The sequence below is a fragment of the Pezoporus occidentalis genome, unplaced genomic scaffold (assembly GCF_034315485.1).
Source record: "Pezoporus occidentalis ecotype Australia unplaced genomic scaffold, CSIRO_AGI_Poc_V1 ctg23, whole genome shotgun sequence".
NCBI classification, from domain to species: Eukaryota; Metazoa; Chordata; class Aves; order Psittaciformes; family Psittacidae; genus Pezoporus; species Pezoporus occidentalis.
In genome coordinates, this window is record NW_026914180.1 from 1,499,113 (window position 1) to 1,516,445 (window position 17,333).

General features: G+C 45.3%; 1 protein-coding gene across 1 annotated transcript in view; it reads left to right on the top strand.

Annotated features, from left to right (window-relative positions):
* Positions 1-874: 874 nt before the first annotated feature.
* Positions 875-17,333, top strand: part of OXSR1 (oxidative stress responsive kinase 1) — a 93,143-nt gene continuing 76,684 nt past the window's right edge. The window contains exon 1 of the mRNA XM_062621373.1: positions 875-1,088. Coding sequence (XP_062477357.1) covers positions 1,019-1,088 — 70 coding nt within the window. The 5' untranslated portion in view covers positions 875-1,018. The remainder of the gene's footprint in view (positions 1,089-17,333) is intronic.

Genomic DNA, 17,333 nt, shown 5'->3' on the forward strand with positions numbered 1-17,333 from the left:
TACCCATCGTAACCCTGGGACCTATTTTTAAACATGGAATGTAGATGCTCCAAGCGCCCGGGCCAGGCTCCACACCTGCTCACTGCAGGGCTGGGCTGGTGGTGAAACAAATGCAAGACGGTGGCTTGGCTCTCTGCCTCAGGATTAAAACGTCCCTCCTGGACCAAAGCCGGGGAAGGGCACACCATCGCTTTCCACCCTTCTTCACGGTGGGTTATAATGTGTCCAAGCACACCAGCGAGACACCACAGGGCTGCTGTCACCACGTCTGGGAGAAGGGCTGCTGGAGGGCTGCGCCCGGGACCACCTGCCACCCTCCCTGCTCTGGCTTCCCCTCACGGCCCGCCCCATCCTTGGCCACCGCTTCCCGCCACAGCCCCGACCGGAGGCCCGGCAGGCGCAGGGACCCCGGAGAAGGACAAGCTGCGACTGACAGCCTCTCCGCCAATGGGAGCTACAGATTCGGCCGTTGGCAGCCAATCGTAACCCGGAGTGGGTCTTAAACCGGCAGCCCCTCCCGCCTCTTGCCTGAGGGAGCGGAAGGTGTGTGAAGCCGCCATCTTGTGTGTGGCATCCCCGCCCTTCCCTTTCTTGTCCTTAACGACTTTCCCCGCCCCGCCGCCCGCTTTCAGCAGCCCGCCGTACCGGTCCATCTCCGGAGGCCGGTGGCGGCAGCCGAGCAAGCCGTGGGTAGCGCGGTGTGGCGGCGGCGGAGGGGCGCCACGCTCAAGATGGCGCCGGGCGGAGCCCCGCTGTGGCGGGCGGGGCGTGCGCTCGGCGGTGTCGCCGGCGTGCGCGGGTGACGTCAGGTCGCTCTGGGCATGGGCAGGTGGAGGGAGCAGGCAAAGTTTGGCCGGCGGTAGCGGCAGGCGGCGGGGCTGCGGGAGTCGCTGCTGGCGGGGGCTCGGCTGGGTGTCGGGCGGCGCGGGGTAGGGCAGCGCCTCTCCGCTTCCTCGCTCCTGCGCGGCGCTCCTCCTCGCGACGCGGAGGGCGGGCTGGCGGCGGGCGCGGCGCGGCCATGGCCGAGGACCCCAGCGCGCTGCCCTGGTCCATCAACAAGGATGACTACGAGCTGCAGGAGGTCATCGGTGAGCGGCGGCAGGGCGGGACGGGGACGCTCGGCCGTCACATGGCGTCTGTGCGCACGGTGGAGGGGGTGAGGGCTGTGTGGGGCTGGGGGGATCTCTCCGCTGAGGGAAGTGTGTGTGTGGGTCTGACCCCCCTCAGCTGAGAGGGGATCCTGTCACACAGCCCCGTCAAGGAATGGGGCTCTGTGTGTCCGTGTCTCCCTTCCCCGGCGATGTGTGTATGTGGAGGGTGTGAGGGGGGTCTGCGCCCCGCTGTGGGGTGTGAGGTTCTGGGAGACCCCTCACTGAGGAGGGGTCTCTCCCGTCTCCCCTTATTTGCGACGGCAATATGTAGTGTGGGGTCTATCCCCACTCCGAGGGGGAGTCTGTGGGTCCCGGTCGCCCTGCATTGGGGTGTGCGTGTTTGGGGACACACACGCACGACACGGGTTGGGTACGGGCCTGGGGCTCCATTTCTGCAGCCACCCTGTGCGTGTGTTGGGGACTGCAACCCCCCACGAGTGTGCGGGACCCACAGAGCGGGGCATGGGTCTGCCCCATCCGTAGCAGAAGCTTGGGGTGGACCCCTCAGGCAGGGGATCACCTCAAGCCTCTGCTTCCCGCTCCTTTATGGGGGTGCGTATATCGTCACGCCGGGGTGAGCGGGAAAGGGTTCGTCCACGCTGTTGGGGCTCTTCTGTCTGCCTGTTACCCTGGTATGCAGTAGCACACTCCGCAGCTTACAGGGGTGCTCTCCTTCTAGGGCACCCGCACTCGTTTTGGGAGGGTAACCACCTCTCTATTAACAGTTTTGGAACCCAGCATTGCTTTGGGGGCTTCGGGGTTTTGTAGTCCTGCTGAACAAGCCTTTTATCCTGGGTTTTTGCTGCTGCTGTGCATTTTCATTCATTGTCCTTGCAGCTTGAAGCCCCAGCCCTTGCTCTCTCCATTTAATGTTTTTTTTTTTTTTTACCCCTTCCTCACTCTCTCTTGACTTCAAACTGCACAGTTACCAAAGGCCTCCCGCTGTACTGATTTATTGGCTCTGTCAACCATTTTGCCGGGGTGTGTATTTGAGGGATATATTGCTCTAGGGCGAGTGTGTGACACATCTGAGGTGGTGCCACAAGTGACTCTTAAGGTCAGTGCCTCCTGTCTTGCTCTGCCCTCCGCAGGCATGAAATAAAGTAGGAGGTGGCAGGGCAGGCTCCTGGCCAAAGGCTCCTGAAGGAAGGAGGTTGATTTTTAGAGTAGTCTCTGTGGAGTGCTTTTATTTGCAGTTTATAAATGACATAGTGCTATCATGCCCAGGCCTTCCATCTCTGCCTCATGGGGAGGCTTGTTCTCTGTTAAGGAGGGTGGGAGAGTTTGTGAGAATACTGTTTCAAGAGATTAGATTCTTGGCATTGTTTAAGAGTAGGAAGGAACTAAAGCTGTGGAGGGGGGGAAATCCTTCTGAAGATCCCTGTAGGATCAGGCTTTGTCCTCTCCCTTTGCTCAGTGGGAGCAGCAGTGCTTTAGGAAGCAGACAAACTCCCCGTAAGACTTAATCTTGCAGATAAACCCTTTAAACCTCCTTTGGAAAATGAACCCTGGTGAGGATGATGTTCAAGCTCTTTGAGGAGCAGGAGATAAACCTGCTGGGAGAAAGGGAGTGAACCTGCCACCCATTTTTTTCTGGGAAAGGGACCTGGGCTGTGTGTGTAGAAGATGCTTTTTGGGAGCCTGCAAATGGATGTTCTGGTAGCACAAAGCAAGGATTTGAGCTGGAGCAAATGGACAGTCTGCCTCTTTGTAGCTGGGGAGCAGGGTGGGATGCGAACAAAAGGGAATATAAATGCACTTCTGCACTTAGGAGAACTTGCTGCTGGGGACGCATATCCTGCAGCCTCAAAGTATTAGGAGGAGCAGCGATGTTCTGTCTTCTCATGTTAACCGACAGAACTTTAGGAGAAATCAAGAGAGAAGTATTTAATTTCTTCCGTGTCTTTTCCCCTGTCCCTCTGTAAACTGAGTTTCTGGATGTTGCCTGCTTGCCGAAGGATTGTGTTGGCATTCTGGTGTGTAATGGAGTGTACACTGAAATGTGTGTATTGCAAACATATGGTTTCTCTTTTTAACTTTCCCTTCCCCCCTCCCCCTTACTCATTTCAAACATTGGTGTGTCTGCCAGTGTCCTGGATGGAGATGTGACGCAACCTTCCTAGCATGTATATGATTTGTGGGACGCAGTGTCACTGTGTTAACTGAGCTGGACTGCCTTGCCTCCTGCTTCATGTCTCCTGTAAGCCTCAAGGGTTGATGTGTTGTTTTTTTTTTTCTCTTGAGCTCTCTTCTGTGGAGCTGTAAAAGTCTTTCAGCAGGGAACAAAGAGACGTCCTGGTGTGGAAAGAGGTGAATCTTGCACTGGTGCTTTCAAAAGATTTAATGTGTTCCCTGATGAGAAATGTTGCTCTATAAAGTTAGAGTCCACCATTTAGTAGGTTACTAGCTCAGCTATTTTTTCCACATCAGGATAAAAGAAAGCCATGTGTAGTTTAATTCCTTAATTTGTACTGGTTTTGTCTGAAAATAGCCATATGTGGCTCTTATTTGATGTGGATGGCTCCATACCATTTTAGTGCAGGAGCCAAAAGAGCAAGTTTTTTACCTGTGAAGAGAACTTCTGCAAAACTGCCCTCTTCATTCTGGCTAAAGGATTACTCAGCACTGGGAATGACTCAGGCAACTATAAAGGTATAGATTAATGCCTGTGATTATGCTTGATTAGTGTTAGTAATGGTTGAGTAGCCTCCTCAGGCTTAAATAACTTCTAGTACACTGAATCAAGGAGCCTTGCTCAGGATCAGAACCTGACTTTCTTGTCAAAAAAGATAAAATGGAGGTGGAGTCAAAGAAGCAATTTCTAAAGCATTTCTATGAAATGTGCCTCTAGAGTAGTGATAGTCTTTGCAGGTGAATACTGCCTCTGAGACATGTAAATTTTCATGTAAAAAGAAAAATGTAGTCTGTGCTGGTGGTTGGGAAGGTGGTCTTCCAAGAGTGGATTGCATATAAATTGCTGCAGTCTCCTTTGTGAAGCCTGAGAAAAAAGATTCTGCCTCATGCTGCTTGTGCTGATCAGCTCCTTGCACACGCAGGTTCCCTTGGATCCAGCAATTCCTGTTGGAAATGCTGGTAGCAGTAGTGAAGTTGGTTGGAACTGGGTCATTCTCATTTTGCTACTTTTTTGGAAAGATGAGAGCAGTTCTGGCTGTGGCCGTTTGATTTAGGAGCATCCTCTCTGCTGTGAGCAGTCTGTGCCAGAAACAGAAGATAAATTAGTGGTGGGAGTGCTCCCTTGCTCTGATCCTGGGCCCTTCCTCCCCTGACAGATTCCTTTGTAGCGATGAGGACAGCACAGGCTGCACGAGCAGATGTGGTGGGAGTTTCTTATCCCCTCAGAAATCAAGCTTAAATTGAAAATTGAAGTCACCGTTTCCTGAATGATTAGGGTTTTTAATGGCTGTGGTTCATGTAGCTTTTGAGTTGGGCTTTGCTTTCAAATGCATGGATCTTTTGGAGTTGAATATTTAGATTTCTAACATGTTCATTGAAAGCTGTACATATGTATGCCTGTGTGGGAGAAAATTATCTTTTGCAGGTATAGAGGAACTTCTTAAGCTTAAGATTTCTGCTTCCCCAAATTTATTTGCTCATCTTGTGCTGGTGTAGCTATCTTCTGTTCTGAAAAAGCGCTGCCATTGAAATAGAGAAGCCTCTAAGTACTCACCAAGTATGATCAGAGTCTTTGGATGTGAAAACTGGAATGGGAAGCATGGAAGTTCAATGGCAATTTTTTTTTTTTTTTTTTTTTGTAGTGTGGTGTTGACTGGTACCTGTGAGTCTTATCTGCTAGCTGCAGCCAGTTTCATATGCCTAACTATTTAAAACCCATTCAGGAAAAATATTACACTATATGTAACTGCTGGAGGACTAAATGGAGTGTTTAGACTTCAGTCTTGGTGCCATATGTTTTGTTTTAGCATTTCATCGCGGATTCCCACTCCTCCTCCCTAGCCTAGCTAAACAAATTTAATGCCTACACTATATTCCCAGTATTCAGGCTTGTTAGTTCATTGGAAGATCTGCTTTGTGTACTCATTTGTAAACTTCTTCCACTTAAAGTTAGTAGAAAAGCCTTTTTTGTTGTTTTGCATTATGTTAAAGCTTGTATAAAATCAACTTTGGGCAAAGGTAGATCTATGTAAAAAAAAAAAAATGCTAGAGGTCATTCATAGTGCTTTGGTCTGCTTGGGCACTTGTGGTTGATTCTTAGTACCACAGGTTCTCAGCTGGTTGGATGCAGACTAATATATCTTGTGTATTCCTGAGTGAGACTGAATAGCCAGGTTACTCCTGCCTCCAGTCTCCCCTTCCTTCGAATACCTGGCACATCTCCTTTCTTTAAGACCTTTGATACTATCGCCCTACTAGAACAGGACTAAATTAGAGTTGGTCTTCAGCAAAAGGTGTTTAGCTGTGCGTGTGTCTTTGTTTAGTGTTCTGTTGTTTGCTCTTTGATAGGAAGGAGGATAAAATGCACAAGGAAGCAAACTGAGGACGTATAAAGGCAAGCAGTGGTGAAAGAGGCTGGCTGGGAAGAATACATCGTTGTTAGTCAAGTGGTGTGGCTGCCTTGCAGCTCATTTGAGGGGGGGCAGAGACAGTTCCTGCTGCTTTTGGCTATTTGGGGGTAGTAAGAAAAAAACTACACAGGGAGTTTCATGTAGAAGTAGTTCACAATTTCCTGTGGCAGTTGCTTCCAGTACTTCTAGGTTCCTGGACTGATTAAGGTTTAACATGTTAATTTCTCAAGAATACTATTTAAATAGTTTAAATTTAATGCAAATATCTTGGCTGGTGCTGGGAAATGTGAATGTGCTGTGCTCCTGAGCACACCTGAGGGGTGTATATGCTGACTGACAAATGCATGCCTGGGAGGCTTCTTCCTTCTGCAGCTGAAAAAGTCTTGGAGAGAATCAACTTCCCCAGAACATTTGTCTATTTAAACTTGGCAGCATCTGCTTTATTTCTAAGTGTTAGCAGCTTGCCCACCAAGTCAGTGTCTAGAGATGTAATCTTTTAATGAAAGTTGGAGCTATTTAAAATGATGGGCAGTAACAGAGTCCTTTTGCTAATTGTGTGTAAATGATGAAAATCAGCATTTTGGTTAAATTTTCTTGGAAGGTTTCCCTTAAAATGCATTATATCAGTTATTAATCTCTGTGGCAGTAAATTTAGCTGTGGACATGCTAATGGAGCTCTTGTAAATTTGGTGTTATTAAACTTTCTTAATACGGAGAGACAGACTTGAGAGCTTTGTGGGTGTAGAAGAATAGCTGTTGGAGCAGAGAAATTTGGCATTGCAAAATCTTTGAAATCTCAGGATCCCGGGACTTTCCAGATGAGTTTAGCCTATTACCCTGTACCCCCTTTAGAGTCAAACAACTGAGATGCAGATACGAAGAACTTGGCTCTCAAAGTTGATGCAGTTTCCTGTGACTTCACCTAAGGGAGTTCAGCCTTGATATTTCTAAAAACCCATGAAGCTCTGTCTGTTTTTCTGGCAGCTGTGCAGGAAAGTCTGCAGCAGGGTTAAGTCTCTGGCTGACAAGCAGTCCAGGCTCTTGACCAGAAGGTCATTGCTCATGGGTGTATGAGAGGAGATGGGGTACCTCTGATGCGCAAAATGATGCATATGATAATGTAGGGAGCTGTACTAAGAAAATTAAACTTGTCTGACTTGAATAAGACAAGGTCACTGTAACGAATGGTGGCAATACAGCTAATTGACAGCAGAGATACAGGTACCTCACTAGGGTGTGATGCTGCCTCAGTGTTTCTCATGTTGCTCTTGTGTACTAATACAAAGAGACTGACCTTGGTATGGGATTAAGCTTGATTCGTTAAGTTGCTTGAGTGTGAAGTTTGCCTCAAAACACTGCTCATGTTTGGGGTTCTCAAGTTAATCATCAGAACCCATGTGTTCCTTGTATTTAACCAGATTATGTGGTCCTGCCACGTAATACAAGCAGGTAGGATTTTACAGTGATCTGAGTGCAAAAAGGAAAAATCCAGTGTTTCCTTTCACCCCTACTCAATAACTGCAACATACACCAACTTTTATCTTTTCCCGGGTCCCTTCTTTCACCACTCCCCAAGGTTCTTAAAGATTGCTGTTTTCTTGTGCATTACTGCACACAGATTTTTTGCTTAACACAGATTTTGTTGCAATTAAAGAAATTTCACTCTGGGGAAAAAAAAAAACAAAACATTTGGTTTTGTATCAACTTCCACAAAACTAGTCTAACACATTGTGCAAGGATTTCTTGCATCTCTTTGGTTCTGCACGCTGCAGGGGACAGTTGTCTTCAAGTCTTAAAAGCTTCATGAATCCCATCCATGAATGAAGTACAGAGTAAACTCAGAGCACTGATTTGCTTTCTCACCAAATTAGCTAAATCTTTCTTCCACCTCTCACCCCTTAAAGTTTTATACAGCTCATACTGCATGCTTCTGAAACAACACTTGCAAACTCTTCTAACTCAGTCAAATTAAAATGCATTTTTTGAGGGAGTACAGAAGAGCTCTTCTGAATGAGGTTTTAATTTCTTGCCAAATTTCAATTTTCTGCTCCATCCGTTTTGAGAACTACTGAGTTGGGGGTGGGAGAGAGAAAAATTTCTTGTTTTGTTTCATTTCACTGTTTCATGCTAAAGTGACTTTATAGCATTCTCCCAAATGGGTATTTCCTTCAGGCAGGAAATGAGCCTATGTAAATTCTTCCTGGAGAGAAGAGGTATGAGCAGCTGTTAAAGAATAGTGCGAGTTGAAATACTTCAGTGATTGTCTCTTACTGAAGTGAATTCTCTTTGGGTTTTGCTAAAATGTCACTGCTTTATAGTCATGAATGGTAATATAAGCATAAACTTTACTCTTTTTTACTGCTGGCACCTTGTTAATAATAAAGCCATGTGGGAGGATGATGTTTCCTTTTCATCTGTCTACAGAATTGTTGATTAAGTTAAAACTGCAGAGTGAAATTTTGATCTTGAGTACCCCGCCTCACTTCTGGTGACATTTGACTGAGCACATGGCTTGGCCTGTGGTACCCCCTGCTCACTTATTGTGTGGAAGGATTTGAGTTTCCTTTATTCTTAGAGCAGAGTTAATGGATAAGTTTTGCAGTTTGTTAGAGGGGAGGGTGCTGGAAGTAGGAAAAAGTTCTGCAAAACTAGTTATGAACATGGAATTGCATTGACATGCTTGTGGTTGGTGCCTGAGATTGTTAGATCTTGTATGTTTTATAAAACTGAAGTTTTCCTAAACATTAGTTTAACAGTAGTTACTGTTGGACAAGTTGTGCATTTTCATTTTCGATTTGGTCTAAGTTAGGCTTTTGCTCATTTTTTTGTCTTTAGGGGATTGCAAGTCTCTTTTCTTAGGTTCCAGGGCTTGTTCCAGCTATTCTGAAAAGGAAGCTTTGAATACAATGCAGAGAGTAGTGGAAAATGATGGCATTTGGAAAGTGAGAGTACAAGTTTATAGTTGTGGGATGGGAGCGCTTAAGAGAATATTTTTCTTAAGGAAATCAGCTGTCTGGGTTCAGTGCTGATACCTGTTGAGGTAAGGGGGGGCAGCTGAAACAGCAGTCAGGCATTTGGGGCTATCTGCTACTTCAGGCAGGCAACACAATATTAGGTTATCTTGGTGGCTTAAAAACTCATAAATTAAAGACTATGCTTCTTGTCATTGGGTAAAAACCTTTCCTGCAAAATTGCTGGGGTGGATTTCATTGTGCCAGTTTTCAGAACAAAACTACTGTCACTTATTTTGCTGAGAGGCAGAGCTAGAAAAGACTCCCAGGGGTGTGGAGTCCAGTTCCATGCTATAGCCGATGCCAAATTGTATAATCCCTATACCAAATTAATGAATGCTTGTGTTTGAAATGACGCATGGGGGAATTACAGGCACACGTTCTATTAAACACTCAAAGCTCCATGTGACCCTGTCATCGCTGTATGAAACAGCTGCTTAATGGATTTCCTATGACAGTGGGAAGTGACAATGCCTTCTCTTTTATAGCATGTCTCTATAGTTCTGTAGGTGTTTTCCTTACACTGCCTGCTTTACATTCAGGTGGTATCTGCAAGGAGACACTTTAAGTGAAGGTTTGGGAGAGCCTGCAGCTTGAAATTTATGCTGTCTTTAAACCTTCAATGTGTTGACTACAAGCATCTTTGATTTATGATTCCTTAAGATCTGCCAGTCAAAACTGAGTCCTTTGGAAGCATGACATGGTATGTCCTCACCTGTAAGAATTTTACCCCTTGTGCCAGTTCTTTGTGAACCTCTTTCTGTCTCTGACCTTGTGAGGTAGTGCACCAAGCACACTGAAAGCTGAGGCTGTAACTTCCAGCCCTTCACTAAAGCAAAAATGGTCACTGAAGATGCCAAGTGCTGTCTATTAAATAGCTTGCTATTAACAGCTAAGAAATACCTTGGTATTGGCTTCCAGCAAACTGTACTTCACTGGAAAAAGCATCCTGAGCATGAACTCTCTTCCTGTTGAGCAACTTGCTGATGCAAATCTGTATTTGAACAGCTGAGAGGCTGGTGAGCTAGCAGCCTAAGCACAGTTATTTGTCCAGATCTTAAGGCTCGGGATGGTTCTTACTACTCATCATTGAAAAATGAAATTTTTAACCAGTTGGCTGATCCTGTGTGCTGAACACATTAGCCGACACAGAAAAGACTTATTAGATCAAGCTATTCTCTGAAAAGAAAGGATAATAGCCTTCAAGAGAGGACATAACGGGTACTTAAAAGCTTATTTACCTAAAATAGCCACTGTACTATCAAACATCTGCTCTGTATGCAGACAGATTGTTCTGTTTAGTTGAATCCTGGCCAAATAAAATATCCTCTACAGTTGACAATTATATTTGAGACAGAGTTCAGAGATAAAGGTTGGGAGGGAAAAGGAGAGTGCTGGCTTGACTGCTGTACTGGGGCTGCATTTTGAGCCCTGGTAATACCTGATGACAGCTATCATGATGCTTACATTGCTGTATATACCATAAAGGCAACTGACAGTGATTAAAAGGGAAGGATAAACCTTCTCCAGTAATATTACTGTGTTAGGAAATGAGATGTTTGAGCCTGCTTTCCATCATGTAGCATTAACACTGCATAGCTGCAGTGCCCTTTAAATTAGCCACAGATGTTGGCATGAAATCAAATAAATTATAATTGGTTTCAAACTGAAAATCTAATTTAGGCATGCTAATAGCATCTTAAGTAAATGTGGTGGGTCACACAGGACTTGTGTAACTGGCCCTTTGGAGTGTAGTGTAGTTAGTGCTGTGGGGAAGATGGTTTCAGAGGTGTTCCCCAAATCACCTGAGGCCCTTGGGCAACCAGAGGGTGTTTGTATTTTCTGGTGAGGTTCTGGTCTCTTTCCTGTAGACCACCAGTGTGCAAGTAGTGTTTCTATCCTTTTATTGAGGTGGGCTTCATGTTAAATCATACTTGTTTAAGGGCATGATGGGCATGTGTGCTAGTTTGAGCTAATTTGGGGTACTGATTCTATGATTCTATTCTATGATTCTATTCTATGATTCTATTCTATGATTCTATTCTATGATTCTATTCTATGATTCTATTCTATGATTCTATTCTATGATTCTATTCTAGGGGTTGTAAGAGGTCAGACATGCAGTCAACAATAGCACCATCTCTTCTATGCTTTGGTGTTTGCAGTGGAAAGGTTGAGGAGGATATCAGATAGGCTGATGCTAGTCCCTGTTAATCCTTCTCTTTGCTCCTGCCCTCTGTGGCCAGTGGCTTTCACTTGCATTTATTTTTTCCCCTTGCATCTCTTGTTCTAGTGTAGAGTCCAGTGGCTGTAGCTCTTGGCTGTATTTAGCACCACTTAGCAGTAGGGAGGCAGCTGAAAGCTCAGCTCTGTGGCGTAGACCGTAAACTGATGAATGACTTCAGGTGAAGCAGCTCATTGGTGAAATCAAATGGCACAGTGACCTGTTGATAATTTTGTCAGATCTTACTGACAGCCTTTGCATGGCCAGTCCTATTCCTCACTCTCTGTTCCAGTCCTTATATTGACAGGACGACCATTTTGTCTCCAAAAGTGTCACTTCTATGCTTAGCCTGTAATGATTCCCAACCTGAATGCTTGCCGAAGGTGGGAAAACGGATGACGTTTTCCTGTGTTCAGAGCCTAAAAGATAGATAAAGGGTTTTGAGAGAACAATGCGGTGTGGGGTGGAGTGAAAATTTCCATAAGACTTCCCTTCCTTTCTGCAGAAACCTTGGCATTGAGTTGTGCAGTTTACGGTAGCTGTAGATCTCTCTACAGAGCATAATTTATTTATGATGGTGAGTTTCATGGGGCCATGGAGAGATGTACCCTGCAGAAGCTACTGCATGTCAGTTCTGATGCATCTGAAAGTATTGGACTTCTTATAAGTGAACTGGATGCTGACAATTGAACGACGTGGGCAGTTAAGCCTTCAGCGTCAAGTGTTTCTGTGTTGCTGGACCACTGTAGGGGAAATACATTTAAACAAGTCATGGCAGCACTGTGCAGGACATTGTCATACATGGGCAGGAACCTCTGAGCTCCGAACACAATGCATGGCTTTCGGTGGCATTTTCAACAGGGAGAGCTCTCATCAAGATGGTAAATAATTCACTGTCAGCAAGTTTGCGTGCAGCTCAAATAGTTTGGCTGTGTTTCTAATTGGATAGCTGAGTTTCAGAAATGTGCTGCTTATTTTCTGAAATTCTTTGAATATGCTGGATTAATGCTGGAATATTAGTTGTCTGTGGGACACTGCAGGTACTGACATGAAATGACTGAGCAAAGATTCTCAGGCTTTGGGGAAGAAATGTAATTGAGTCTTAGCAACATTAAAATCCGTTGTGTGAGAGTACTGTTTGAAATAAATGGACTTAACTTGCACAGCATTGTAAACTGCTCAAGCTCTGGCTGTACTGAAATAAATGATAGAGGTCATTACAAAGAGATACACCTGCAATTTAAATGAAACAGGCAGAATTTCACAAGTAATAACTGTGCTTTTTGTGTTCTTCCAGCTCCTTCATTAGAAGGTCTAGACTGTAGTCATCAGACATGCTGGTGTGAAATAGAAGTTATTTGCACTGAATTCTTAATTCTGTGCCTGGACATACTACCTCCCAATTATTACCTTTTCTCAATGTGTTGTCCAGCACATGCTCCATGTCTTAATGTACTTGCAGTCACCTTTGGCTTGAACCCAGCTTAATGTTTGCAGCACTTGGCTGTGCTCAAGGTGAGCCTGAAAGAGGAATGAATATGCTGCTAACTTTAGTGATGTGATTTATGCCATGTTGAAGGGTGGGGGGACATTTTGACATTGACCGCATGGAAATGCAAAGTTTTAGTATAATTTCTTTAAAATGGGGTTGAGCTATTCCTGTTAAAGCCTTGTTTTCTCAGAAATACGAGAACGGCTACTCATGTAAATGTGGAGTTTAGCTATTATGCCTGCCTGTAGGACTGCTAAACACACATAGTGTGGTGTCCTCATGTATAGTGTGTACTTATGCTGTGATATGCAGTGAGTGGGAATGGTTTGTTTTCCTCTAACCCCTCCCCATAGGCTTTAAAATTGGCTTCCTCACGACTGTTCAGTCAAATCTGCTTTTGCTTTCTGGCTTTGCGTAGGCTTCTTTGTTATAATAGATGATTTATTTCTTCCCTGTGGTGTATTAGCAAGTATTTCTTTCCCTCTTCTCTACTCAATATTTTTCCACCTTCACTATAGATCAGATACTTCATGACTCGAGAGAGGGTGCGTCAGGTTAAACCTGGCCTCTTACTGTCTCTGCCAGGGTTTTAAATAGGGTATTGCCATCTTGCACTGTGCTTGTGTCATCCTTCAGCTTGTGGAGTAATAAACATAAAGCCCTGGTTCTTCTCACTACAGGAAATACTATTCATAGTAAATCTTTATCAGGAATGAGTGGTAGAAAGGTGTCTGGGAGTGAATGTGGCTGCGTTGGTGCAGCTCTGGGAACTTCTGGGGGTAGGTGCGTATCTGCACTCCCTGTATCAGTGTGGGAGGGGAGTGCCATTTGCTCTTGTCGTTTTGTAGCTCTTTTGTCGTCTTGGCCTTGTGTTGCTCTGCTGCTGCTTTAGTTTCCCCCAGGTTTTCCCACCAGAGACAGAACAAAACTGGCTGAGTTCCCCCTATTTGCTGTTGCTTGCAGTGTTTCTAACAGCAGTGCTTAAGAGTTGGCTTGTTGCTTGGGTTCGCTCTGAGCAGTGCTAGAAGCACCTAAGTGATCCTCATGCTGATTCAGGGGCATAACTTCAATTCTTGCATCATTAAAGTTTGCAACACTCTTCCTGCGGTACTGGGCTGAGTAGATGACACTTTCCTGTGAAAGCTTTCTCCTTACTGTCAGACTTTTTTTGTCCTGTCGCAGTAGTAAGAATACATCTGAGTCCCATTACAAATTCCCTTTGAGTTTATTGATGCTGTCTGTAACTGTGAATGTGGATTGCAGCTTCCATTTTGTAGTAGGAATTTGACACATAGTGGGGAGATTGCTTGAAGAACTGTGACCGTATTTTATTCAAGGACCATTAACATTGCATTATTTCACTCTTCCTGAATCGTAGGGCTTGTGCCAGGAAGACTTTTGACATCCAGTGGACTCTTCTTACTAAGTCCTGCTTGGGGAAAGAAGTATTTCTACCCTGTACTGAACTGACTATGAATTAAAGAGAGGCTTTTTGCTAGCTTGCTTTTAGAGGAGGCTTACTCTTTGCAAAAGGACTCTTTTCTCACCATAAACCTCAAGCAAGGTGGAGAAAATAGGGGCAAAACTTTGCTTTCATAGCAAATAGACCAAATAATGCCAGATCAGTCTGAGTTTGCAATCTGGAATTTAATTTCTGATTTAATTAGATCTGTATCTGCACTGTGTTCTGTAGCAACACTTAAGAAACTCTATTCCCAGTCTTGTAGCTTCTTGTTTTATTACTGTATTGTCCTTGGAACAAGTAACCATAGAGCAGGGCTCCCACAGCAACTTGGCATGAGGCTGTCAAAGAGCTGAAGCACCCATGGTTAGAGGTTGCTGTCCCTGTGCCTCCAGTGTCAGGCGTAAATACTGAGTCTGTGTTACAAAGCATTAAAGGTTTCCTGGGCTTTGGGTGTTCTGTCTCTGTGATCTGGAGCGAGGACCATTAATGTCACATACTTGACTAAGAGACCTTAGTGTGTGTGTGCATGTGATTCCACGGCTGGACCTTCTATTCATTGTTATTATAGATGTGTAATCCCATGAAAAGATCTGGAACGAAGCAGACTGTCTAATTCTTGATGCTTCTGCAGCTAATCGCAGCAGGGTGGTTTAACTAACCAGGGTGGCTGGTGTAACTAACAGGGTGTAAACCGAACCCTTTGATATGTCATGCCAGAGCCCACAGAACATGGTTCTGAATTTTAATCTTTTTGTACCTGAAACTGGATACCTGGAACCTGAAAACCATTGCTTGGTGCAGAGCAGCCTTGCAGGGAAGTGTTTTGTGTGCATTGTTCATAAGAGGAAAACCCGGGGGCGCAATTATAAACAGAGCCTGCGTCACGAGCAGCTTTCTGGCTCCGCACTCCAGATAGTGGCAGATAGATTCCAGATCTCATTTAAAAATAGAGGGCTTGTGTGTGTGCTGGGGAATGGTGAAAGCAGAGGGCAGGGTTGTGCAGGGGTGTTTAGCTGAGCATGGTCTCATGCTGGAGAAGACTTGGGAATGTGACTTACAGGGCTAGACTGGGAGAGCTGGGTTTCTTCAGCCCTTGAAGAGCGAGCTGAGGGGGGGATATTGTTGCTGTCTCGATGATCTGGTGTGAATTTATAGAAGAGATGAAGCTGGACTCTAGAGATGCACAGTGAAAGGCCACAGTTGTGAGTAGTGTTGGGAAATCTGATTAGATGGTGAGGTGAAAAAAAACCTTTTACCATATGGGTAGTCAAACACAGGAATAGCCAAAAAGGTTGTAGAAATAGGTATTGTTAAAGATATTCAAAATTAGACTGAATTTGATGCTGAAGAACCTGATCTAACTGGGGATCTGTCTTTCAGCAGCGGAGTGGGCTAAAGGCCTTCAGGGTTTCTTCCAACCAAAATTGCTTGTAACATTAATTTGACCGTGGAATATTATATTTTCTCTACAGAGGGAATTTAATACCACACTGATACACTGATGGTCTAGGACTGGTATGGAAGATGTCCCCGGTGGTTGTCACAGCTTTGTGAGCAACTGACTTACCTTTAAAGGTAAATTTTCACATCTCCCAGTTCCAGTCGTGGAATGGATTTAAAGCTCAGGGAGGACTGTTTTGTGAGCACTCTTTCTAGGCAGCTGGTTTGCCATTGCAGTTGGTTGGGAATACTGTTCTAGAGCCAGAATTTGATGTTTGTCTTGTGACCATTTGGCATAACTCTTCCCGTTGCTGAAGCAGATATCTCTGCCAAGAGGATCTCTGGCTTCATTGCATTTGCCTGGGAGGAGGCATCAGTGCAATTCATCCCAGTGTTACTGCGAGAGCTGCAGTGTCCTTATGTGGCAGCAAAGGTTCAGCTACCTTTGGAGCCAGAGTGTATATGAACATGCTGTGTCCTCAGGTCAGTCCCTTGTCTTTCCACTCCTCCAAATAGCTTTGAAATTACTGGTTTCTATTAACTTTTAACATAGGTAACGGAGGGTTTGCTTTTCAAAAAGAAACCCACCAGACCCCCAAAGCAAACAGCCTCCCAACAAACACCCCCAAAACCCAAAAAGCAAGCTTTGTGTAAGTTATATGACAGTGACTGCAGAAGAGATGGCGTCCAGCTTCCCTTGAAGGCTGGCAGTGGATGTCTGTGGGGAGTTTGTCTCAGCTTCTCAAGAAGTTCAGGATGGAGCTTTGGATGCTGAAGGTCCAGCACAGATCCAGGGGAGAGAACCTGGAAAATGAGGTTTCAGTAACTGAGTGCTTGGGGAGTTTTTTGTTTGGGTTGTTTTCATCCCTTTTGAGATTGCTTTTATTTCAGAAAGAACCATTTAATCATAGCAACATGAAAGAAGGCAGGGTTAGAAAGGTTATGTTTTCCTCCTTAGGCAGTGTTTCCTAAAGTAGGTCGTGACCCTCTTATGCAGGAATTTTGCAGCTGCTATCTGAAGGGTTGGAACTGTATCTGAGAGCCTACAGAGGTGAAAGCAGGGGGTGTTAAACAGATCCTAATACCCACCTGGGGTCTCTTCCCTCCTCCCCAACCCCAGTCCCCCATCCCTCAATAAAATGATGTCCTGCTTTTCAGGAATAAAGCAGCAAGCATCTGGCCATGCCCACTTTTCTTTGTTTTGCTAAGCTGTTATGCTGGAAAAGATTAACCAGGGAGTGAATTTTCTCCGAAAGCTGATCCTGGGGAAGGCAAAGAGCTGCAGCACTGACCTTGATCGGAGCTTCTTGAGGTGGGGAGCAAGCATGGACTGAGCACAGGAATGTTAACTCAGTGCTGCCCATATTGCTGCAGCTGAGCAGCACATGGGACTGAGGCTGGCTCTGATCGCAGCAGATCTGCATCTGCTGGGAGGGCTGGTTTGTGTAAGTTGTGAACAAAAATCCCTTCTGCTGTTTTTTCTAATTAAAGGCAGCTTATATAAGGCAGGGAAATCTTTCCCCTTCCCTTAGCTGTGGCTGCTCCATCACTGGCAGTGTTCAAGGCCAGGTTGGACAGGGCTTTGAGCAACGTGGTCTTAAGGGAAAGGTGTCCCTAGCAGGGGGTTTGGAACTAGATGCTCTTTAAGGCCCTTTCCAACCCATCCCATTCTGTCTTTCCCCATATATTTGTTACCTGCTCTTAAACTTTAAAAATCTTGCTTGACAGGCATTTTCTACTCCCTGTTGGTGTCATCATCTCTATCTGTGCTTGCTTTCACTTGCCAATGTGGTCAGCATCCTTGATGCAGCTTCTCTTTCTTCTCTTGCCACCCTGGAATTTCATAAACAGATTGTAGGCTGCAAAGCCTCAAGTGGCCATGTTGCTATGTTTCCTGTGCTCTTCAAAGAAGCATGGAAACCTGCCTTTGTTTGGTCCCAGAAGCATGGCACGCTGCTGCTGCTACCAAAGAGCAGCTTGCTTGTGGCACATCGTGCTGCAGCTTG